At 39.6% G+C, this 25801-nt stretch overlaps 1 protein-coding gene across 1 annotated transcript in view; it reads left to right on the top strand.

The window, feature by feature from the left end:
* LOC122523130 (protein Wnt-6-like) overlaps positions 1-17609 on the top strand; it is a 31632-nt gene extending 14023 nt beyond the window's left edge. Inside the window, exons 3-5 of the mRNA XM_043644738.1 lie at positions 16311-16430; positions 16758-16960; positions 17117-17609. Coding sequence (XP_043500673.1) covers positions 16311-16430; positions 16758-16960; positions 17117-17578 — 785 coding nt within the window. The 3' untranslated portion in view covers positions 17579-17609. The remainder of the gene's footprint in view (positions 1-16310; positions 16431-16757; positions 16961-17116) is intronic.
* The last annotated feature ends 8192 nt before the right edge of the window (positions 17610-25801 follow it).

Here is a 25801-nt window from a genome sequence, read left to right on the forward strand (position 1 = left end):
GTATCCCTTTCTCTCTTTTTCTTCCTTGATTCGCTTCACCGGACAACGATCGGGTCCTGACTTTATAGATCGAACCTCTATCGATCTCTATCGATCTTTATCGATGTATTATCTTCAATCGAAGTCGAACCGAGGGTGGTGAGTACGTGGGATGTATGTATAAGTGTATGTTTGTGTGTATAAGTAATATCTATGTGCGTTTTGGGAGGAGAGAGAAGAATATTAATATTATTATTATTATTATTATTATTATTATTTATTATTATTTTTATTATTATTTTTATTATCATTATTTTTATGATTATTTTTATTATTATTATTTACGAGTTGTCTTACGTTATATATCGGTATTGGTGCGGCCATGTGCGAGCGCGTGGAATTCACGTTGCCGGACGATCGATGATCGAATTAAGAACGACTATTCCCGGCCCGTGGGGATCGGCATTCGAGCGACGATGACGAGGGGTCCCGATTGAGATGTATCCGGACAAGTACATACCCCTCCTCCTCCTCCTCCTCCTCCTCCTTCTTTTCTTCTTCTCCTCCTTCCTTCTCTTCCTTCTCTTCTTCCACCTCTTCGTCTTGATCCCTCATCCTCATCTTTCTTCTCACACTACTTTCCGATAAAAGTCTTTTATAACGTTTTTCTTATTTATTATTTTGTATTTTTTCATTTTCTATTCGAATTCTGTTAAGAGTAATATGTAGATTGGTCGTTAGAATAGTTTTCAGAGATTATATATAGATACTATTTATTATTTTGTCGCGATCATAATTATTTGATCATTAATAAATGAAATATAATTGTCATATGGCAACACATAACTTATGCTTGTTTAACGAGAGTTTTTTTTTTTCTTTTTAGTTTGAACGATTGCAAGATATTGTCAAATTTGTAGTAATTTATCAATTTATTATTTTCTTTCCTTTTCTTTTTTTTTTCTTCATCTAAAACCAAGAGATTTATACGAACAAATTTTTATCGATGTTTTATATTCGTGTAAATAATTTTTTGTTTCGCCAGTCGCTTGTATATCACCATTTATACGAGCCCACCCCTTCCCCCTTCCCCCTACCCCCTTCCCCTTCCCCTTCCCCATCGCATACGCACGCGTATTCGTGTAATACGCGTTATTTGCTTTCCGAATAAGGAGCAAAAGAGATTTTCTCTTTTAGTTATACCTTTTAAACCTGTTCGCGCTTATTATTATGCTATTGCGTGTTGTTATGTTCGTAGGTAATATCCCGAACGTTTAGGAATGAAATTTATATATCTCGATATTAAAAATCATCTCGAAAATTGCGTTCACGCGCTCGCGCGCGCGCGCGGAAATTTCTAGTTGTCGAGTTAAATGGAGTTAAACGTTATTTAAATTCTACAATTAACGATCTCGAGTATGGCGATCGGTGTGTTACGAGTTAAAGTACGCTAATTGGATAATAGGGAAGAAGATTGTCGGAAGAGCCAGGTAGAGGGAGGAGAAAGAGGAAGATGTAACGATCGCAAATCACAATGATTTATTATTTTTTTTTCGATCAAATTGAAAATCTATTTGTTCCCAAAAATTCCTAATATTAATCGAAAATTAATCATTTTAAATAATAAATTAAAATGAGAAATAATAAATAACGATAAGCAGCAGCATTAATCTAATAGGCTAATAGATCCATCGGCAACATCTCGTCCCCCCTCCCCTCTACCCCCTCCCCCCTACGCTCCCGTCATATCAAATTATCGTCCATTACGTTAAAGTTCTTCGATGTTTAAAAGGCAAATTTTAATTCGAATCGAAGGAACGAATTCTCGCCCAAACACCGGCCGGTTGATTGGGCTCAACCAACCAACCAACCAACCAACCAACCAGATCGGATCAGACCAGATGATCAGAGCAAAGCAAAGCAAAGCAAAGCAAAGCAAAGCAAAGCAAAGCAAAGCAAAGCAAAGCAAAAGACCAGAGAACAGAGTAGCAAAAGCGGAGAAACTAATTTGCGTTTTACCCTGGGAGAGCTTACTACTACGTCCTTGCCTCACCCCATAAAAAGACGCTCGGCACGCCGTAAAGACGACAAAGTCCGATTATACGCTTCATTGGAAAATCGTAAAGTTCTTCTTGACGGGTCTTTTTCTCTCTTTCTCTCTCATACTCGTTGGCATCAACGATCCCACTCTTTCGGTTTTAAACGAGAGAGAGAGAGAGAGAGAGAGAGAGAGTGAGGAACGCGCCTATCTCGCTCTCGAAAATAATTTGCAACTTTCCCTCTAATGTGTATATTAGCCTTGCATTTACGACCGCTTTAAAAACCTAAAGCCGCATAAATTATTGTACTTTCGAATCTTTTATATATATATATATACCACACACACGCGTAACAGAGAGAAAGAGAGAGAGAGAGAGAGAGAGACGCTTTATATATATATAAAACGAACGTTTGCACTCATCATTAAAATGTTTCAACGAAAGGAAAATTGTGCGTTATAGATACTCGGTTGTATACGAACGGGGAATGGGTTTTGACCACGTTCCAAGAGATAATCTTATGTTAGGTATTAAAATACGTTGTTTAAAAAAGAAAAAAAATAACAAGGGGTGTAAACGTTTCTTTTTTCTCGTCTCTTTAAACGCGGTTTTAAAAGAAAAAATAATAATAATAATAATAATATCGCGTTGGAAAATGATTTTAAATGCGATTACATCGAACTCGTCGTTATTATCGAACTGTTGTAAAAATATTTTATTTTGTTTACGTTTTGGTTTTTTACTTTGACGAATTATTTCTTTCGTCTTCGGTCTGTTTTCAACTGTCCAAGTGTTATCAAGATATTTTTGATTTATTATTATATATTTATACTGACAATTATTTTATTGAATATTTAACATACGTTTTTTGTTATTGTTATTTTGTTAATTGATTATGATTATATGAAATAATACTAAACAAGCATAAGTATTTTATATTTAATTAATTATTCTCGTAGGAGGTATCCTCACTCGTGACGAGCATAATTAATTAATTAATCGTTAAGTAACTTTTCCATTTTCTTTTGTTTTCATATTTTACTACTACATACATGGAAAATTAGCCCAGGTTAGTTTTGTCGCGCCATCGTCGCAAATTAATTCGAAATATCGAAAAATCTTTTCACTTTTATTGAAGAAGAAAAAAGAAGAAGAAGAAAAAAAAAGATAACGCATCGAGTATTATAATATATTTAATGAATGACTCGACAGGTGTTCCTACTCGTGATAAGCATAATCATTTGTTAACCACCCTTACCTTTCTATTCGTTCTTTGTAAAATCATAATAAGATAGATTGATGAGTTTCAAGTAAGGGACAAAACTTTTTCAAGCTACGTTATAATAGATATATCAGGTTCCCTTAGGAGACTTTTAAAGATTCGTCGAAAGGTCAAATTTGTTGAGTCAAGTGATAATGGTACTACTATAAGAGGAGATACCATAGTAGGTATTATAGAAACCACATAAAAGAAACAAGGCGAGGACAGCTCACCGTAGGCTTACGGTAGGAATCTCGAGAGGAAAAATATATCTTTCTGTGTATTAGGTTCCCTTTTGGAGTCGTTCGTTTGGTGTGGTAGGTAGTATTCTCAATGCTATTCATGGAACAAATGGTGTCTCGCCACCGGAGCTGACCGTTAGGTCCACTCTGGACACGTTTGGAAAAAGAGACATAAACGTTTATCCTTTTCTCTCGTTCCATTCATCTTTCTCTTTCTTTCTTTCTCTCTCTCTCTATCGAAAACGGATCCTTAAAAGCACATCAATTTCATCCTCTCGAATTCTTTCCATTTTCCTAATCAACACGACTCTTATTACAATGAATTACTCGATAATTTAAATAAATAATTGCTTATTTATTTTATTAACGTTATCAATCCAAAGATTGGGCTCAACAGGTACGTGTGTGTAGTGGTACATGAAATATCATGAAATTATTCAAAGTTCGTATTGTATATGGGGTTTCTTCGATTGGACGATTAGAATATAAATGTCGGTAGTAACGAAAGGATTAAACGTGATCGAACTAATCGCTTATTTTCTTTTTACCCCCCTTCTTTAAAAATACTTTACACACATATTTTGAACATTTTATGCAACTAATCGTATCAATTATTTCTAAGATCTCCTGCCGAGTATTATTCTGATTTACAAGTTGTACGTAAGGATGTAATTAAGGTGTAGCATATGTTTCAACTTTTGACCGTTAATGTACGCAATGGAAACATATATTTAGATTTGAGATCGATACAAGGGTAGGATATCTTTGAAGTATTTAAGTATTAGAACGTATAAATACGATAAAACTATTCCGGTAGTATCTCCAATCTTAAATTGGTACTTTAAGTTTGAAACCTTTCGGCATCGGACGATTAAGCGTATCGACGAATTAATTACACAACCGTTGGCAGGTAAGAGTCGTTGGGTAAAGATATCGTTGTGATACGGTGTCCACCAGCCTATATTTTCTTTTCCTTATTTCTTTTTTTCTTTTTCCTCCCCGTAGCATGAAAAATTCGGGGCTATATATTAAAGCTCGATGTTCGCGTTATCTATTCGTTTGGAGAAAAAAAGGAAGAAAAAAAAAAGAGATAGAGAGAGAGAGAGAATTCCTAACGGGTGGATCATAGGGAAAAAAAAGAAGAAAAAAGAAGAAGAAGAAGCACGAAAGTAGAAGCAGTTTCCACTAGGGTGAAGGGAAACCGAGGAGGAGGGGAACGACGGGCGCCTATCTTAATTCCCGATTGACGTTTATTTATCTGGCGACGTTTAATTTTTATGGGCGCGATCTTGCCCGATAGGTCAGAAGAACTACTCTCAGGTAGCTCCCGCTGTGTGGTCCAAAAGTTGGACGGTACTGGAAAACTGGTATAACATTCGTGGACGAGCAGCACCTCTTAATTGAGGGGTGCCGCGTGTCGCGATAAGACGAACACGGGCGTCAAAAATCCTCCTCCGTCCGAAAAGAAACTACCAAGAGAGAAACGAACGAGTAGGAGAATGATGACGATTACTATGACGATGATAATGATCATGATTATGATCACGATGATGATGATGAAGAAGAAGAAAGAATTCATCCTTTCCTGTCGTCACGCTTTTCTTATCTTTCTAAAGTTTTCAGAATGAAATACCAAGACGTGAGAGTAACTTGACGAAAAAAAAGAGAAAAAAGAATTCTTTCTCACCCTTCGAAATTTTCTCGAGCTCGTAAAAAAGAGGAGCAATTAGATACGAAACGATTTCCTGGTCTAAGACGATTATCGTGATCTTTTAGTTTTATAAAAGAGAAAGATGTGGATATGAAGAGAGGGAAGAGGAAGAGAGAGGGGGAGAGGGAGATGAAAATTCAACGATAATTAGTTTCTCTTCTTCCGTTTACGTATAGATAAACCGAATGACGACGATATTCGTTCGAGGAGCTCGAGGAATCTTCCATCTTTTTTTCTTAAACGTTTCTCAACTCTAACGAGGATGCTCACCTTGGCGCATCGATATAATCGAGCTCTGCTCGTTCCTTCCGACCGTTCACTTTCGAGAAACACATGCGATTTCTCTCTCTCTCTCTCTCTCTCACACACATACATACACATTTTCTAGAATATCTGCTAAACGTTTTAAATTGAAATATTTTATAATCGAGTAAAGAACATGACGAAAATCCGGCATGTAATAAGAAGTAGCAAAGGATAGTACCTGCATACGTTAAGAAAAAAGAAAAAAGCAAATTAGAAGCAGAAGAAGAAGGATATTTGGTGTGTGGGAAATAAAGAAAACGGTTTTAGAGGTTGGTTCGGTTGCGATGACGGTGGTCCGGTTGTGAAGTTAACCGTCCTCAGTCCCGGGTAGAACGATCCCCCAGAAGAAGCGTGTTTATCGGTAATAGGACCGGTAAGCGGGAGCGCTGAACTAAATGGAATCACCACTAAATCGAGGCTAATTATTTTGCAGTAGGCTCGTCGGCACGGGTGGTGGTTCGTAAACACGTAGATCCAAATATCTCACCGGGTTCTTTGCGATATCATCTTTTTCGTCATTTTTTTCTTCCCCTTTTGAATCTTTCATTAAATTCGATAACTTACGATTACTCGTTCCTACTACTATTTCCTTTTTATTTTTATTTTTCACGTTATCTATGGCTTTTCTTTATTCCCTCGCGTGTTTCGCCAAAAATTTGCGAGGAATTTGTTCCGTGAAGTAGCAATAATGATATCGTTTATTTACCCGTTTCGTTGTAAAATACGAGACGAGATTTTTCCATAACCCAGCAGTGCTGTGCTCTTCCATCCGGTGAAGTTAGAGAATGTTGAGGATGATAATGAAAGGCTAAGACGGATTTAGCGCCACGGCGCTAACTGTTTTGTCACCTTAGCGACACTCGGTGCTAACTAATACGCCACGTAAGTACGCGTACACTTCCTTTTCTCTCTCTCTCTCTCTCTCTCTCGTTGATTTTTTTCCTTTTCTATCTTCCATCCTTCCTTCCTTCCTTTCTTTCTTATTCTCTTTCTTTCTTTCCTTCCTTCTTTCTTTCATTCTTTCATTCTTTCTTTCTTTCTTTCTGTACAAAACAGTCTTGGCATTTTTGCTATTCGAATTTGAAGAGTAGAAAAACTAACGGTTAGCTATTCTAACATAGGATCGAAATGGTATGCATCATTTGGTTAAAGGCTATTTTCCACGGTACTGATTTTATGGTCGAACGAGAATGGAAAAGGAATAAAAAAAAAAGGAAACTCTCAACGACGTTCATCGGGGTTCATCACCGTCGTCGTTCACGGAACCTTATTCCTTTTTGTCACGTTCAAAACCGTAAATGTGGCAGCCCACAATTTGTATACTCGTAAATGATTCATACAGATTTAAAGGACGTTCCTTTTTTATTTGTCCTCTTTCTTTCTTTTCTTTTTTTTATTATTTATTTCCTTTTTCGTCTTTTTCATCTTTTTTTTTCTTCTCTTCGGAAGAGCATAGTTCCTCTTCGTAATGTGTCACCGGTCAAGGATGACCACCAGTCGGTGGTAATATTTTGTTAACACTTTCTTTGTATTGACCAACAATGGGATTTCTATGGGTTACCTTGTGTCTATCGACGATCATTCATTCCTACTAACAAATCGTTTTTCTCATAGTACATAAATGCAACTGCACTTTGATGCAGTTATCCTAGAATATACTCAAATGGTATAAACGTTCATCAAATTGTTCAATTAATTTATCGAATGTTCTCAATCAAACCAATAGTAAAGATTAGAGATTGTTAATTAAAAAAAACAAAAACAAATAGAATTTGCACGTATTAGAAGCACTCAATTAATTTATCGAATGTACTCAATCAAACCAATAGTAAAGATTAGAAATTGTTAATTAAAAAAAATATAGAATTTGCACGTATCAGAAGCACGAAATTGTTCTTCGTTTGTTTGTAGTCGTGTCGTTAATCGATTTAATTCTAAAACAAAAATAAAATACGATTTCAAATAAATAGATATGATTGTGTAGAATCCTGAAAGAGGAGGTTGTTTGGTAAGAAAGTGAATATACTTTAGGTGTAATACTTTTAAGGAGGACTGTAGAGAGAAAGAAAAGTACGAGTTGGCCGGTGGCTCGCACAAAGAATTGACAGCGGCAAACAGTTTAGTGTCCCGTACGTTTATTGTATCTCGACTACCGTGCGTTTTAACTGGCATGGCTAGGTGGTGGGCCCCATGAGGGAGAAGAAGGGAAAGGAAAGGGCACGAAAGACGAAGGACCGGGACAGATCTGTTAGCCCGTTAGACTCCGAGGACTCTTCGCCGTTGACATTTGAATGCTCTTTCTTCGTGGAGGAAAGAAGACCGAACGAGAGGGGGAGAGATGAAATTCTCTCCACCACGTTCATTCTTTTCTTTCTTTCTTTCTTTTCTTGCTTGCTTTCTTGCTTGCTTTCTTTCCACTTGCTTGCGAGGACCACGAATATCTTTCTTCGATACACGAAGTATTTCAATATTTATACGATTTATCTCATCGAGAATTGGATGTTTATTTTCTAATATCATCATCGGATATTCAATTCATTTTTAGATCATAATTCCACGATTAGAACGAAGTTAAATACGATGTCACTTTAATCTTCGCTAAAAATAATCTATTTTTTTTGTAAAAAGATTACTTTATCGTACAGACACTTTAAACAACGCGTTAACTAACTTTTGACATTATCAAGTTGTCGCAAAATGACATCTAGTTAATCAATCATATATCGAAAAAAAACAGTGTTATTGATTACAGCAAAGATTTCTCTTTCAATATTTCTACTCGCATTCACAAAATAATTCTTAACAATCTGCTGCTCTTAAGTCCATTCAAAAGTAACACTTTATCGTAAATTAATATATGAGCCCATAATTATGAAAGTGGTCTAAGTCAAAATTAAAAAAAAAATAAGTTTATTAATTATTTCATACCACATTATTTTCAACTAAATGAATTCAATATAATTTTCAGGCGATATTGTCAAAAATGAATCGTTAGATAGTGTTTGTTATTTCAATATTATATAGAATTCATTTAATGTTCAAATGTAATATCTCGAATTTTTTATAATTTATTATTTTTATATATGAATATAATTATTATATATAATATAATTTATTATATTGTTTATATTTATTTATTAATTTATTATCTTATTAAATCGAAATTTAAATATCTCGAAACAAAAGATACATAAATTTTCATAATTATGGGCACATATTATTTCTTCCAAAAAAATCCACACTTCTTCTTCTTACCTTTCCTCGAGTACCAATTGTCCAATTTACTTTTCATCGATACAGGTGTCTTATATGCGTTACAAGTATACTATTTATTTGAAATAATAGATCGAACGAGTTCAACGGTGGTTTCTCATCGAAACGTTCCCCCGATTCCTCCTCTTCCTCCAACTCCTCTTCTTCTTCCCGATTGAAAATGGCTAACATATAAGTAGCATTGAAATCGACGGACGTCTCGTGTGACGCCGAGGAGGATCTATTACGCAGAGAATCGGCGCATCCTGCGCGATAAATCGACGTGCTCGAGCAAACAAATCACCGCGGGAGAGGGATCGATAAGATCAGCAGCAACCGTGGGCCCCCGATCTTAGTAGTAGGACTTCAACTCAGCTTCCCCAGTTTCCTCTCGCCCTCAACCTTCACCCCTTCCCTCTACTCTCCCCTTCCTTCTCTTTCTCTTTCTCTTCTTCTTCTTCTTCTTCTTCATCCTCCTCCTCTCACCTCTCACCTATCACCACGTTTTCTCAGACCCGCGACATAATTCCTAGCTTCTCTTCTTCTTCATTCCTGTTTCCTTTTCAAGAGGATTTCACCCTCTCCCCTCCCCACCCCCTGTATCGCAAATTGCGGCCAGGTTACATAATACGTTGGATCGATTAATCGGTTTAGTGATTTACGTTTTGGTCTTTTTCTTACGTTGGTTTTTTATTTTCTTTTTTTTTTTTAAACAAAAATAGAATGAGAGATAGGATTAAACTGACTCGCGTAGGAACTGGATTTCTATAAATCAATCGATCTTGATTAAATGTTAGACGAGATTAAATATCAATGTCGAATAATTCTGGGTCAATAAGATAACGCACTGGGTTTACAGGTATTTATTATTGATTTCTTTTTAATAATATTTACGCAGAGAGATAAGTTTGACTTTCTTCGATTAATGATATTTGAAATAATTACGAGCTGAGTAATATACCTACGGTTTGATGGAATTTATAATCGATGTTTCGTATAGTTTTGTATACGACGTAAAGAATTTATCGAATATTAAGATGATAGTGATTTCTGTATAAATATGTGTTTTGAAATTCTTGAATATATTCTAGGATTAATTGACGAGTCAAAATTTTACAATCAAATATTATACAAATTCCGAGTGGTAAGAGACGCGGAAAATATTAAATTCAATAAGATAGAAAAATCTGTCTCTAAATTAAATAATAGATTATTGATTGAAAATTATTTAACGATAGAGTAAAATAATTCTCACCTGGGATAAACAAAAAATGTCGTTAGAACGATTAATATTTAATTGTATTCATCGATTTGCGAATTAACAACGTTTGATCAAACGGGGTTGGGGGTGGTGGAAAAGGTGAAAAGGGGGTATCGATTTGCCTCGTCTTATTTGATTCTTTTTTTTGTTGTTATTTCTCCCTTTCTTCTCTTTTTCGTATTTCTCATGGATGGAATTTGCATTCCACGTTTATTGTGAAATTAAATAATAGATTAATTATTCACGTATTGATTGAAAACTAATTAACGATAGAGTAAAATAATTCTCACCTGGGATTAAACAAAAAATGTCGTTAGAACGATTAATATTTAATTGTATTCGTCGATTTTGCGAATTAACAACGTTTGATCAAACGAGGGACGGGGGGTGGTGGAAAAGGTGAAAGGGGGGATCGATTAGCCTCGTCTTATTTGATTTTTTTTTTTGTTATTTCTCCCTTTCTTCTCTTTTTCGTATTTCTCATGGATGGAATTTGCATTCCACGTTTATTGTGAAATTAAATAATAGATTATTGATTCACGTATTGATTGAAAACTAATTAACGATAGAGTAAAATAATTCTCACCTGAGATTACAAAAAAATGTTGTTAGAACGATTAATATTTAATTGTATTCGTCGATTTTGCGAATTAACAACGTTTGATCAAACGAGGGTCGGGGGGTGATGGAAAAGGTGAAAAGGGGGGATCGATTTGCCTCGTCTTATTTGATTTTTTGTTTTTTTTGTTATTTCTCCCTTTCTTTTCTTTTCGTATTTCTCATGGATGGAATTTGCATTCCACGTTTATTGTGAAATTAAATAATAGATTATTGATTCACGTATTGATTGAAAACTATTTAACGATAGAGTAAAATAATTCTCACCTGGAATTAAAAAAAAATGTCGTTAGAACGATTAATATTTAATCGTATTCGTCGATTTTGCGAATTAACAACGTTTGATTAAACGGGGTGGGGGGTGATGGAAAAGGTGAAAGGGGGGATCGATTTGCCTCGTCTTATTTGATTTTTTGTTTTTTTTGTTATTTCTCCCTTTCTTTTCTTTTTCGTATTTCTCATGGATGGAATTTGCATTCCACGTTTATTGTGAAATTAAATAATAGATTATTGATTCACGTATTGATTGAAAACTAATTAACGATAGAGTAAAATAATTCTCACCTTGGATTACAAAAAAATGTCGTTAGAACGATTAATATTTAATTGTATTCGTCGATTTTGCGAATTAACAACGTTTGATCAAACGAGGGATGGGGGGTGGTAGAAAAGGTGAAAAGGGGGGATCGATTTGCCTCGTCTTATTTGATTTTTTTTGTTATTTCTCCCTTTCTTCTCTTTTTCGTATTTCTCATGGATGGAATTTGCATTCCACGTTTCTTGCGTTGCAGCAGCAGCAGTCTTTGCGGGTAACGCGCATCGATAAAGGATGCACCGCGGATATTTATGCATATGTCAGCGTGCGCTTATTGCGATATACACGGAGGGTAAAAAAAAAGAAGAAAGACAGAAAGAAAGACAGAAAGAAAGAGAGAGAGAGAGAACCGAGGTAATCGTCGTGGATAACATTCAAGTTAGCGGCGAGTAAGTCGCGAATAGTAGTCGTCGCTATAATTTCTTTTCCGCCATAAATGGTGTGCACAGGATCGACGAGAAGATCGGCCTGCTAGCAGCTAGCTTGCTAGCTGGGTACAAGGACGAACCAAACCTTCTGACATCCTCTCGTTCGAAAGAACGATCGTAGATTTTCTTACGGAACGTCGATAAAATGTTTCCTTTTCTTTCTCTCTCTCTCTCTCTCTTTTTATTTCACTTACTCTTCTTTTACTTTTCTGCCTTCCGTTCGAACAATTTTTTTTTCATCCTCCCTTCTTCTTCTTCTTCTACTTCTGCTCGATCTTTTTCTCGAACAAAAACGATGGACTAAATTATTGGAAAAAGAACATTGAAATATATGGTGCGATCATTTTCTCGGATCATTTTGTTTTTGTTATACCGTTCGCTTACACACACACGCACGCACGCATGCATGCACACACGCATAGAGAACAAGCGTGGAGAATTTATTCGCAACGTTATCGAACATTTGTCACCCGCCGATTATTTGTTCTCGAATATTGCTCCATTACCTAGATCGTTATATCATCTTCATCATCTTCTTCATCCTCTTCTTCTTCTTCTTCTTCTTCTGTTTCTTCTTATTCTTCTTCTTCTTCTTCTTTTTTATCGGAGAAATTATTCTTCCGCGTGTTGCGAGGATAGAACGTACGTATCCTTTAACAAAAAGGAAATAAAAAACAAATTGAAAAATAAAAATAGAAAAGTAAGAAAGAAAGAAAGAAAGAAAAGAGAAAGAGAGAAAAGGAAGATGAGAAGACTCGCAATTAAACACGGCGTAAGTCTCGCTCGGAGGATAATGCCCCGGAATGTTGATAATTGGCCGAGCCGTCGGAACGAGTTGGTGGAAAGAGGAGAATGAAAGAAGAAGAAGATGAAGAAGAAGAAGAAGAAGAAGAAGAAGAAGAAGAAGAAGAAGGAGAAGAAGAAGAGAGGACCGAGGATAGGGGTGGGGGGAAGGGGGAAGAAAAGACAGAACCTGCACCTGGCAAAGAAAGAGAGATAGAAAGAGAGAGAAAGAGAGAGAGAGAAAGAGAGAGAGAGAGAGAGGCAGTGGAAGATCATCGGCTCGCGATCCCTAGTGTCTAATTGATTCGAAGTGATTTATATTACCTGGTGCTCCTCTACACCTCGAGGAGCATTCTCCGATCTCTTTCCATTCTCCTTTTCTGTTTGAAACCCCATTCGCTTGGGACCACAAGGAATAAACGAACGAAAGAAAGAACGAAAGAACGAAGAAAGGAAGGAAGGAAGGAAGAACAACGAGAGAAGAAGGAGACGGACGTGCGTGTCGTCTCGTAAGATCGACCGTAAGGGAAGAAAAAAAATCTCGATGGTGAACGAAACGACTTTCTTACGTCGTTCGTGCGCGTGTATGGAACTCTACTCGTTTCTACCATTCGAGATGTTATGATAATTCAGGCATGTTACTTGGGAATTAATGTTTCTCTTTCTCTCTCTCTCTCTCACTCACTCACTCAGTCTGTCCGTCCGTCTTTCTTTCTTTCTTTCTTTGATCATCGAGGTTTTAACTTTTCAACGATCTTAGTTCGATATCCCAAGGTGCACCACCGGAGATGTTTACCGAGTGCGCCTTTTAATTCTTGCAAAATTCCGCTACTTAAAAGCATTTTCTTTCGTCTCTTTACTCTTTTTCATTACTTTCAGTTGCAAGTTTATCGAAAATAAATAAGAGAAGAGAAGAAGAATTTGGGTAAATGATCGAGAAATCGTGCAAACGGGGGAGACAGGGGAGGGGTGGCGGTGGGGGGAACGGTTGCTTCCGTCATGTTAAAAGGCCGACGTGATTCGAGGATCGAGGTAGTCGTAGGGAGTTGAGACTTTGAAGATGGAGAATGGGAAGGAGATGGTAAAGGATGGGAAGTGAAGGGAAGGGAAAGGGTAGGGAAGGGAATGGACCTTTCGCTCTCGAACCTCGATATCAGATCGCTCGTATAAAACTATCGTATCGTTTAAATACGCACTGAAAGGTGAGGCGATGCATCAGAAGATACGCGGGCGGTGGCAGCTTCCTTCGGCCTACGTCTTCGCTCCGTTCGTCCGTCTGTCCGTCCGTCCGTCCGTGTCCGTTCCGTCCCGTCCCGTCCCGTTCGTCCCGCAGTCGATCCGCACCGTAGATACCCGCCTGGAATCCATGGGAACCACGAAGAATCAGGCTTAACGCGTACGACTCCTTCTCAGCCCTTTTTTTTCTCCTCCTCCTCCCTTTCCCCCTCCCGCCCATCCCATCCCCTTCTTCCTCTCTATCTCTCTCTGTTTCTTTATTTCTTTCTCTTATTTTTTTCTTTTTTATCTTGGCCACACATACGGTCGAGATGATAGAGCCTCGTGTGCTCGTTGCGCGCAAGTATGGCAGCGCGATATCTTTTCATTGGTTTGAAATTCTCGCGGTTCGATCATCGGGCTCGTCACTCGGATAGTCGATCGACGATCAATGATCGAAGCTTCTGGACACACCTACGCTTTGGAACAATCCACTGTAAGATCGTTATCGATCCTTCCTTCCTTCTTCTTTCTTATTCTTCTTCTTCTTCTTCTTCTTCTTCTTCGTCTTCGTTCTTTTTATTTGTATTTTTCATTCTGGTTTTTTTCGATCCACGCCGCGAGATTTAGCTTCTCTTGCGAGATACTTGCGTGAGAATCCACGAGTAATGGCCGTGCGAGTGTTTGAGATCGATGAAAAGGCCAAACTCCCGGGTATAGAGTTCTTTCACTGTTCTCCCGCGTGCCTTTTTACCACCACCGTGTATATCAGAAGAAAGAAAGAAAGAAAGGAAGGAAGGAAGGAAGAAAGAACGAAGGAATGTAGGAAAGTGAGATGGAAAAAGGGGATCGACGCGGATCCTGTTAAAAGGTTGAAAAAAGAAGTGGGCGTCGCGGAGATTCGCAAAAGCCCGGATGCTTATTGCTGTTATATGTATAGCAATGAAAATAAGAAAAGAGAGAGAGAGAGAGAGTGAGTGAGAGAATATATATATATATATATGAGAAAGAAAAGATTGAGAATAGGACGAACGTTCGAACGACGAACGCCCACCGGTGGAGGCAAAATGCGATCCTGGTTCTTTTTAAAAAATAAAAGGGGTGCACGACTACTTGGAGCAACTCTCTCTCTCTCTCTCTCTCTTATTGTTCGTTTAATGATGGAGTGGAGACGTGACAGGTGAAACGGAATAGGATATTTCGTTAGCAACGAACGAGAGACTCCTTGCTCGTTCTTGTTTTCTTTTTAAATTCAGTGGTCTATTCGCGTGGGAGCCGAACAAACTATATATATAGATATATATATATATATATATATATATATATATATTTCTTGCTATGCTGTGAGAAGAAGACCTTCTTCGACATTGAACCCGCGGGGTTTGCTTGCCACCCGCGTCACAGAACCACCTGAGAAATCGGCAACTCGATATCCAAATTCCCCCGTGCAGTCTGCCGGAAAGCATCTTGGTAAGGATACGAAAGAAGGTGCCTCCGATATTCGGTCCACCCTTTACCGATTTACCGCCGTAATTAGTCTTATCGCACGGTTCGAACCATCCTTCGGTTATAATCCAACGGATACTCTCGAAGAAACATTCCGAGAATTTTTACCAATTCGACCGTTTCTTCCTCCTTTCCTCGATTCGTTCCTCCCTCCACCCCCCCCCTCCACAATCTCATCCCACTATTTATTTATTTATTTATTTTCTCTTCTCTTCTCTTCTCTTCTCGATTCTCATTCGAAGTTAATGCTAATTAGCCGAATATTCGTTAAAAGATTAGACAATTCACGGTGACGAGTCGTATCGTGATAGATAATATACTCTGTGTATTTAAAGTATTAGGTATACGCAGAGATTGACTTGAGCTATCTAACGTATACGTAAAAGGAATAAGAATTATCGTTTGTCTCGATCTACGACTCTCTTCTTCTTCCTCTTCTTCTTCTTCTTCTTCTTCTTCTCCGGCATATTTCAAAGTTGGAAAGGAAACGAACGAGTAAGCAAGCAAGCAAGCAAGCTAATTAATCGATTCACCCCGCGCGAGTAAGATCGAAGCGAGGGAGGGAGAGGGCCAAATGCAGCATGCGGGGTAGCGATCTTTCGTATTTATGTGCACTCCGAGAGGAAGAGGAGGAGGAGAAGGAGGAGGACGACGAAGAAGACGCGTAATCCGATTTGTTTCTTGGCCGATCCGAGATTCCGCGACCTTCTCCTCCTTCAACCTGTTTCTTCCGCCTGCAAGAGTAGAAACTCTCCTCTCCTCTCCTCTCCTCTCTTCTTCTTCTCTCTCATTTCTTTTCCCTACGTCCCTCTTTTACTTTTATCTCACGGCATTCTCTTCGATCCCTCCTTGAGTATTCGCGTAGCCTTCTGACCGTTTTTTAAAGCTTCTTCGTCGCACGCAGAGACACGCACGCACGCACGCACGCAGAGACACGCATGCAAAGACACGCACGCATGCAGAGACACGCACTCGCTCACTAATACATGCACGCATGCACGCAGAGACACGCGTCTCTTCTTTCCGCTTCGATCAGTGATTTACGTCGAGGATTTCGCTCCCTTAACAAGAGTCCATTAATTGATTCTGGATTCCCCCCTTTCGATGCTTTCAGATACCAGGGAGACTGGCTTCGTGAACGCCATCACCGCCGCTGGAGTTACTTATGCGGTTACCAGGGCCTGTACCATGGGTGACCTTGTGGAATGTTCATGCGATAAGATGACGACGAAGGGTAAAAGCTTGTCCCACAGATAAAATTCTCTCCTCCTCCTCTTCCTCCTCCTCTTCCACCTCTTTCTCTTCTCCCTATTCCATGGTAAAACGATTTATATTTCCTTGGCAGCAAACCCTAACGCGCCCTTTAGATTCGATGCTTGTGCCCCCTACCTACCCTCATTAGAGTTTCTCTTTTAAAACGGTTCGATCGAATCGTATCTTTCCTCGATTATCTCTCCTCGAATTTGTAGCTATATATATATAAAGAGAGAGAGAGAGAAAGATAGTTTATCGTGATCCTAGTTAAACCCTAAATCCGAGGTATACTCGTCGTTATTTTCAGGCAATAATCGATTGGGCAAACTCGCGCTGACCGCCGACGTTAAGAAGAATCTTTTGACAGAGGGTGAATGGGAATGGGGTGGATGCGGTGACAACGTCAATTTTGGTTTTCGAAAGTCGAAGGATTTCATGGACGCGCCGTACAGGAAACGCAGCGACATCAAAACGTTGGTCAAACTTCACAACAATGCGGCTGGACGTTTGGTAAGTGGGGGTAAAACGGAAAGTTTGGTAAAAGATTGGAGTTGGGGGTGGGGTGATAGAATGGTCGATAGAAAGAAAATGTTTCGTTACACGAGGGAGGAGGGGGACGTTTGAGGGGTATGGTGTTTGACGGGCACGGTGTTTGACAACGCACAGGCGGTGAGGAACTTCATGACGATCGAGTGCAAGTGCCACGGGCTGTCGGGCTCGTGCAGCGTGCGCACCTGTTGGCGAAAGATGCCGTCCTTTCGCGAGGTCGGCAATCGTCTGAAGGAGTCGTTCGACGGGGCGGCCAAGGTGATACCGAGCAACGACGGGCACAGCTTCATCACCGAGGGTCCGACCATCAAGCCACCCGGTAGATTCGATCTGATTTATAGCGAGGACTCCCCGGATTTCTGCAAGCCCAATCGTAAGACGGGATCTCTCGGTACTGTCGGTCGGCGATGCAACTCTTCGAGTCCTGGCGTAGAAGGTTGCGAACTTTTATGTTGCGGTAGAGGATACGATACGAGGATAGTCAAGGAAAAGGTCAATTGTCAATGTAGGTTCAGATATTGTTGCGAGGTCACTTGCGAAACTTGTCTCGTCAAAACTACCGTAAATACTTGTCGTTAATGATATTCCCTTCTCCTCCTCCTCCTCCTCATCCTCCTCCTTCTCGTTCGCGATACTAAATATATTATATTATATTATTATTATTATTATTATTATTTGTTACGCAACACACTTATCATTTTTATTTATACTGGCTTGATATTATTATTATCATCATCGATGTAAATGATATTACGTTCACGTTGTGAGCTTCGCTTTTCGCAAACGAACGATAGATTAACCGATTCTCTCCCCCCCCTTCCTACGAATCCCTCGTCCTAACTCCTGTTTTATTATATCAGCAAGCATTTTGTGATTTTATATTTTATATCTTAACTTTATTAGTATCATTTATACCGTTTATGTATAGATAAGAAATATTCTTCATATGGTAATTATTAGCTTATTCGATAATACGTTTAAACGAGATGTAAATAATAGAAAAGTTCTCACGGTCTTTATTAAGGATTTCAATTCTATAAGTATTATTTTAATCGATGTTTTTCTACTATCTTCTTCGTACCGTAAGCAATTATTTTTAACAACGTCGTCTTGTACGATTAGTTATATTATCGACTCGTAGAGATGAGAAGGTAACGTTTATACTTCTTAGCTTACCATTAACGTTAATGAAAGAGGTCGTTAATTTTTTCACTTAAAGCTTTCCAAGTATCTCCAGCATATTCATTCTGCATAGGTATGCTTACTACTCGTATATAATATAAGTGCATACGAGTTCCTGCACATAGAATATACCTAGCCTATATATTTTTTCCTTCTATCTTTTTTTCTTTTTTTTTTTTTTTTTTTTTTTTTTTTAATTATACCAGGTGAAGCATAAAACAAGCTTCCTGAATATCTCGATTGTTATTAGAGATAAAAAAGAAAAGATTTCAAATGAAATTTACTTAATTCGCATGAATGGTAACTAAAGTATGTAGATATAATTGTTAAAATATTTTGTTTAATAAATCAAAACTATTAATAAACATTGTTTCCGTCTAGTGATAACACGTCGATGTCGTTAATAAATGTATTTAGAAAAATAATCGTCTAAATTATGTAAATTTTGGTCTCGATACTAATTAAGAATTATATTAAGATAGCTTGTTTTATACGATTCACTCGGTATATTATCAACTTGAATTTAATATCTTACCGAAAGATTTTGTTGTTGTTATTCTTATAGTTAATAGGCATGCGAAATATTAAATCAAGTGAATTACTTTATCGTTCTTATCATTCTTCTTTACGTTTGTACATAAGACTGATACGGTTCATGCATAATATAGATTACTTTAACGTGCGTGATGGTAGTCGTGAACTTGAATCGTCGTCGTCGTAATTGGTTATCAATTATTAAACCATGCGATGCAAGCGATAGTTTAACTCATTTACTGTATACTTCGAGAATGAACGAATCATAGATATTTGAAAAAAAAAAGAACAAAAAAATACAAACGGATAGTTGAACATTTATTTATGGGATTTCAGAAAAAATTATCCTGTTTTCCAACATACAAGATTATCCATTTATCCATTATCGAAAATTAAAAGGTAAGTTAAGTATTACGATTTCTAATGAAAACCATGAGATAAATGATAGTTAATTAAATAGGAAAAAAAAATAGAAAAATAAATACACGTTTGTGCGTAATCCTCAACTCGAGGATTTATTTGTTTCTCGGATAACAGTGTTAATAGCTTCGAAGAATAAAAATTGAAAATAAAATAAGAAATCCTATATATATATATATCTGGAAAAGTAAAAAGAAATGGAATAAGAATAAGAATAAGAATAAGAAGAAGGAAGAGAACCGTAAGTTCTCGTGGCTCGTGTAGAACACGGGCTTTTAGGTGTAATTTAATTTTACGTACGAAAAGAAGTCGCGAAGGGGGCAATAAAGAATTTCTGTCTAACATCACCTATAAAATAGTTTTACTCGGAGCCAAGGAGAAGATTCGAGAAAGAGAGAAAGAGAGATAGAGAGAGTTAAGAGGGGAATGAGGAAAAAAAAATGGTAGGAAAGGGTAAGTTGGAATTTGGCGTAGCCATAAACTCAGAAGATATTCGAGACTCTCGTCGTATCTTAGCTCGCGCATACTTTCCTTGGTGCATAACCTATGGACGAGGACGATAGCGGAAGCTGTAAAATGGGCAAAAAGGAGGGGGGGAGGGGGAGGACGGGGGACGACGATCTTTACAATCTGTTTACTTTTCCACGCGTTCCTTTTTGGAAACGGTTCGACGATCCGATTAACGGACGTTTATTAGGCGCGAAAATTAGCGAGATTAAAAGCCGTGTGCCGCGGCGGTCTGCTTTAAAAGCATTATCATCCTGTATTTATCCTCCAAGGGTAAACGTTTAGTTCCTTTTCCCTTTAGGATACACATATATACGTAGATAGGTAGGTATGGGTAACCATAATATCCACCAAAGAAATAATCCAAAAGGAGGTAGAAATAAAAGATCGGTAAAAGTATCGACACACGAGTAGGTAAAGGGTAATTTGAAAAATATCTCGCGGCGAAAGAGGGTCCGGGAGGCAGGGGGAACAGGGTGAGAAGGGAGGAGCAAAGTGTAAGAAGACGGTGAGGAAAGATTCGTATCGAAGAAAAAAGTGCGTTGGCACCGGTCAATTTAATACGTGACGCGTTGCAGCGCGGCGCGAAATGCACTTGCGTAAAAGTTTCTTAATAGAGAGGTCGACCTCTCTCGGAGGTAGGGTACGAGGAAGGTACGAGGAAGGTACGAAGGTGGTGAGCTGCAATTAGCCCCACCACCGTGTCGAAGCGAGAGAGTCCGAAGCTCGATTAGTCTCCGTGCACGGGGAGATTGGTCTGGCAGCAGCAGCACCACTCGGACTGGGTGGTCCAACCCGGGATAATTTTCGGCTGCCGTCGTGTAGCAGCTTCTCTTCGTTCGGTTTCGAATCTTCCGAGAGGAAGACCTTTGGGGGAGGAAGAATCTCTTACGGGAAGGAAGAAGAAGAAGAAGAAGAAGAAGAAGAAGAAGAAGGTTGGTTGGCATCAGTGGAGAGGGGGGGAAAGGGAGGGGGGTATAAAAAGGTTAGTTAACTCTTGGTACCCGTGTCGCCATTTCTTTTTCCTATTATTCTTTTTGACTTTTTGTGAAAGATTATCGTAGGTATTTGTTAGGTTGTTTGGAATCATGCGCACGCGGGACGACGACGACAACAACGATGAGGATGAGGACGAAGAGGACGAAGATGACGACGACGACGACGACGACGACGACGACGAGACACCGGAGGTGGTCGCTCGTTGGAACCAAGCGCGCTTGCTCGGACGCCAATATTAATTAAACGATCCCATAAGCGCCTAACAAACTGACCGTACGTTAGAGGCTTTATTAGTCTACCCGAACAGGACGTTAAAATGTTCCAATCTTAATTAGGTAGGTGTTTACAGGAGGATAATTCCATGGGGCCCCTGAGCTGCCGAGTAGTAGTAGTAGTATTAGTAGTATTAGTGGTAGCCTTTTGAACGTCTCAACGCGATTCTGACATCTCTGGGACTTATCGGATTTTCTCTTGTTTCTTAACGTTTGGATTATGATTGCTCGTAGGATTCGATTATTCTTAAGCAGGATCGAATTTTGTGGGGTTTCTTCGTCGATCGATCGATCGATTGGGACCATCGCTAATTGGGAGAAAAATTGAACAGCGTTTTCTCGAGGAAGTTGAAGATTGGCGGCTACGCCACTGAGCACAAGCTAGCTGGAGAGAGAAGGTCGTTGAAATCTTTACGGTTCTTCCAACTTCTTGGAATTTCGTCGCCACCGATATACTCGGACTTGCGTAATTACCCCGCTCTCCTTCGGCGCGTCCTCTCCTCTCTCTCTCTGTCTCTTTCGTTTCTTCTTTCGTTCCTCCTCGTTGGATTGACCAAGGAAGAGGAGGAAACGAAATTACGGACGTGTCGGTGCTTTCTCTCTCTCTTTTTCTCTCTCATACTCTCGTCGGTTCGGAGCGGAGTAATTTTCGTTTACTATGCGAGCCGATAAGGGTTCCACCGTGAACGCACGCAAATTAACCCTTTAAGCTCCCGACTTATGACAGTAGCGGAGAATTTACAGGACTGACACGCAAGCCGACTCGCTAAGTCGGAGAATGCGAGAGATCCACCTTTCCGCATCGGTTGCGTATGAGATAAAAAGAGAGAGAAAGAGAGAGAGAGAGAGAGACGAATCCGAAGGAAAGGTTCGACGCGCTCGGCGCAGGACGATAAATATCTTTGCGCGTCTTCGCGTTGCACCGGGCACGACATTGTGGGCAATGCTCGTAAACCGGCATGTCGCTGCACCTTCTCTCCTCCTCCTCCTCCTCCTCCTCCTCTGTCCCTCCTTGCCCCAGCCCCTTTCTCCTTCACCCCTCCCCACTTCCCCATAGTCGCCGTTTCGTCTCGGTCGCTTGCACAAAACCCCCTGCCGAATTATAGGCTAACCCGACCGTGGCACCGACAACTTCATCCGCGGGGCGTCTCTGATTTATCCTTATTAATAAAACTTTAAAGTCCTGTTAACATGTGCCAACGCGATTCGAGGACGAGGACGAGGACGAGGACGAGGACGAGAACGAGGACGTGCACGGTGTCCGATTTCGAAGGGCGGGCGCGTGCGAAGCTAAAGAAAGAATGAAAGAAAGAAAGAATGAAAGAAAGTAAGAATGAGAGAATAAAAGAGAGAGAGAGACACTCCTCTCTGTCTCGACACCCATGCATGTCGCGAAATGCTATGGCGATTTTGGGAGGCAGAAGGAAGGAGTCGTTCGCAGCAGGGGCCCTCGCGAGAACCTTTGCGGACTCGAGACAGTATCGGACATTATTAAAAGTACATAAACACCACGAGGTAAAAGCCAAGTTATGGGTCCCCAAATGGCCACTCTCATCTCTTTCTCTCATCCCCCTTTTCTTTCTTTGTGAATTAAAAGACGGTCCCCCCATATGTGTATGTGTATGTGTGTGTGTGTTGTATGCTACGAAAGGGCTGAGAATCTCGAAGATAAACAGAGTCATCCAAGATGTTATTAGATATATGTTTCGCGCTATATCTTCGAACCAACATTGTTATTTGTTTCTTATGCTTTAAAGTTCTTTTTAAAGTTACGAGCTAAGAATATGAATAAAAATAAGAAGAAGAAGAAGAAGAAGAAGAAGAAGAAGTGACATTTTTGTGACCGATCGAGTAACCCGATATATTATATTCGATATATTATATCGAATCCAAAGCGTACTCGTGCCATGATACTTAAAGATCTGTAGAAAATAAGATACGGTATATTAATCTCGTTTTTCTCTCCCTCTCTCTCTCTCTCTCTCTCTTCGTGCTCTTGTTCCGAGTCTCCGAGTCGGCTTCGAAGAGTAGTAGAAGAGGAGGAGGAGGAAGTAAGGGGGTTGGGGGTGGGTGGAGAAGGCTCGTCGAAAACGGCCAGGGAGGTCGCCTCGTATGAAAATCCATACAAGAGTAGAAAGAAAAATAATAAGAATAAGAATAAGAATAAGAGCAAAGCCGAGAAACGCGCTTGTTGTCTCTGAGCACTTGTCCCCTTGTCTTCTCGTTCGTGTCGCGCGTCCACCCACGATCCTTGGGAATATGGATGCGAGCATTTAGCCGGCAGGACACGCTCCTCTACCGAGCCCCGAGTACGTCGCTTTTACATGCGTGTCCACGATAACGCGACACGCCAAAGACACGCGTACCATCTAAGTAAGTATCAGACTACGAGTTTCCCCCCTACCCTCACCCCTACCCTCACCCCTAACCCCTTATTCGAGGTTACACCACCCACGTCGTCGAATCATTCCATCTGAAATATTCCCCTTTGGAATAATAATAATAATGATATATTAAAAATAATAATCATCAGCATCGCCAGCACCATCAGCATCAACAGCAGCAGCAGCAGTCCTATTTTTGGTCATATATTTTTTTTTTAATTTAAATTTGATTTTATTCGCGCGTGCTTTGAAAGCAGCAGCAGCAGCTGTTGCTTGCTGCTTGCTGTGTTAGCAAGTTGATAGTTGGCAGGGATACGAGTCGCGTGTCGCGTCATCGGCCGTTAACGCGTCATTAACGATTTATTGGCTTACTCTTCGTGAGGATAGTTAAATGAAACTTTTTTTTATTTTCTTTTTCTTGTCGTTGCATTCTTAAAGCGTTTAATAGTTCATTCATCGACGATACTTCGTATATTCTTGCGAAGTTTATGCGTTTAATAAAGCAACGGAGATATATAACTCTAACGAAAATTCGTGACAGCATAAGGCATCCGAATTTTTCTTTAAAGAATAACGAAAAGAAGAAAGAAAAAAAAAAAGGATTTAAATGGTAATAAAGCTTTGGCGTTGGGGGTCGAACGATGGAATAGTATTAAATTATCGTTATTGATTCGTAATTATCGGGAAATAACTCAATAAAGGGGCCCTGTGGATTACGGTCCGGCCTATCAATAAAATATCAATTTCGATAATAGCCGTCTCGCTTGGTCGAGCACCGCAACACGAACGAGAAGAAGGAGAGGATAAAGAAAAGGGAACGGAAAGGGCCCAAAGCCAAAGGGCGATTTTGACGCCTCTCTTTCGCGGCGGCCTTGCTGCGTAATTACGAATCTCGCGGAACACGGCGGTGGGTCCGAACAGGGCCTAAAGCTTTCTTTCTCTCTCTCTCTCTCTCTCTCACTCTCACTCTCTCTCTCTACTTTTCCCCTTCCCTTCCTTTCCTTCCCTTTCCTTTGGCTTCTCCTGGTGCCCTCCTCGAACCACCTCTTACGGTTCGTCCTGTGGATTTTACGTAAGTCTCGTAGTAGCAGCAGCAACGATATCGGTGACTGGACGAATCTCATGTCGATGAAAGGGATTTAAAAAAAAGTGTGTTGTACTCGTTCCTTCGAACCTTTTCTCTACACGAACGGGGATCGTCCTCTATTGTTAGGCAAACGTCGGCGACCACCGACAATGCTTCGCGATCGAACGATTCGAATCGAGTCGTACTTTCCTCTCTCTCTTTCTCTTTCGTCGATTAGCTTTCGATCGAAGACGATTTCGTTGCTAACGAAGCGGAATGAAAGAGAGTATAGTCTCTCGAACGGAAATCCCTTCACGTAAGATCGGCCAAGATTGCGTCAGGTTAATTAATCGATTTTATTTTCTACCATGCATCGAAGTTCTTTGCTCTTGCTACTTTGCTTTTATGTTTCTTCCTTTTTTCTTTTTTTTTTTTTTTTTTGTTAACGCCATGTAACACAACGTTGCGAAACACACACACAATAACCATTTTTAATTTTTATATTAAGTATTTTTTTTATTCGCGAACACACATTGCAGAGAGATTGGTTAGCAAGTAAGTAAAATAAATAATTAAAAAAAAAAATGTTCGCGAACAAATTCCGTACGAATCCAACGAAAGACCTCTCTCTCTCTCTCTCTCTGATCGCCTGTTCGCGGTTATGCGTTCGTTCGGAGGATGAAAGTACGCAACCATTACATTTTTCATTCCTCGTTCCTTTACGCTCGAATGGTAGCGGAATATCTCGGAAAGAACGCAGCCAGAATTCCCAGGCACCAAGGGCGTCAGTCTGTGTACATTAATTACGAACGTAATCTCTGGGTCTGAAGCATAAAGAGAGAAAGCAACGAAGGAAGCGCAACGGGTACGGCGATATGGGTGTTCTTACCAACTCGATGGCTTCCTGGTGAGAGTTGCTACTCATGCCGCGTAATGCAGCTGAGCTCCGCGTAATTTTTCCTTCCAACCTCCTCCTCCTCCTCCTCCTCCCCCCTCCCACCTTGTCGTCGTCCTCTTTCTTCTTCTTCTTTCTTTCTTTCTTTCTTTCTTTTTTCCTTTTCATATTTCTCATCTTTTCTTGTTTTTTTTTCTTTTTTTTTCTTTATACGAGACGTTAAGAGCTAACTAATTTGTAAGTTTTTCCTTATCATGAAAGGGAATGAAATAAGGGTGGGTAAATGATAAAGTAAAAAATTGTCAAAGAAACGAGAGAGATGCTTTGTTTTTCTGAAGATAGAGTGAGAGGTAAGATCGAAAATTCTCTCGGTGAATCAAATAGTGAGAACAAAGAGGTTGCGTGGATACCCCCTAAAGCCGCTGATCCCAAGGAGTATATGCTAATTTACCAGGAATCGCTCTTCTTCTTTCTCGTACAACGTCGGACAGAAGAATGAGTCGAGTTCTCGAATGACCAGGTGGTCTCGTCTTTGCGTTCTAC

This window comes from Polistes fuscatus, unplaced genomic scaffold, assembly GCF_010416935.1.
Source record: "Polistes fuscatus isolate 324 unplaced genomic scaffold, CU_Pfus_HIC Scaffold6, whole genome shotgun sequence".
Classification (NCBI taxonomy): domain Eukaryota; kingdom Metazoa; phylum Arthropoda; class Insecta; order Hymenoptera; family Vespidae; genus Polistes; species Polistes fuscatus.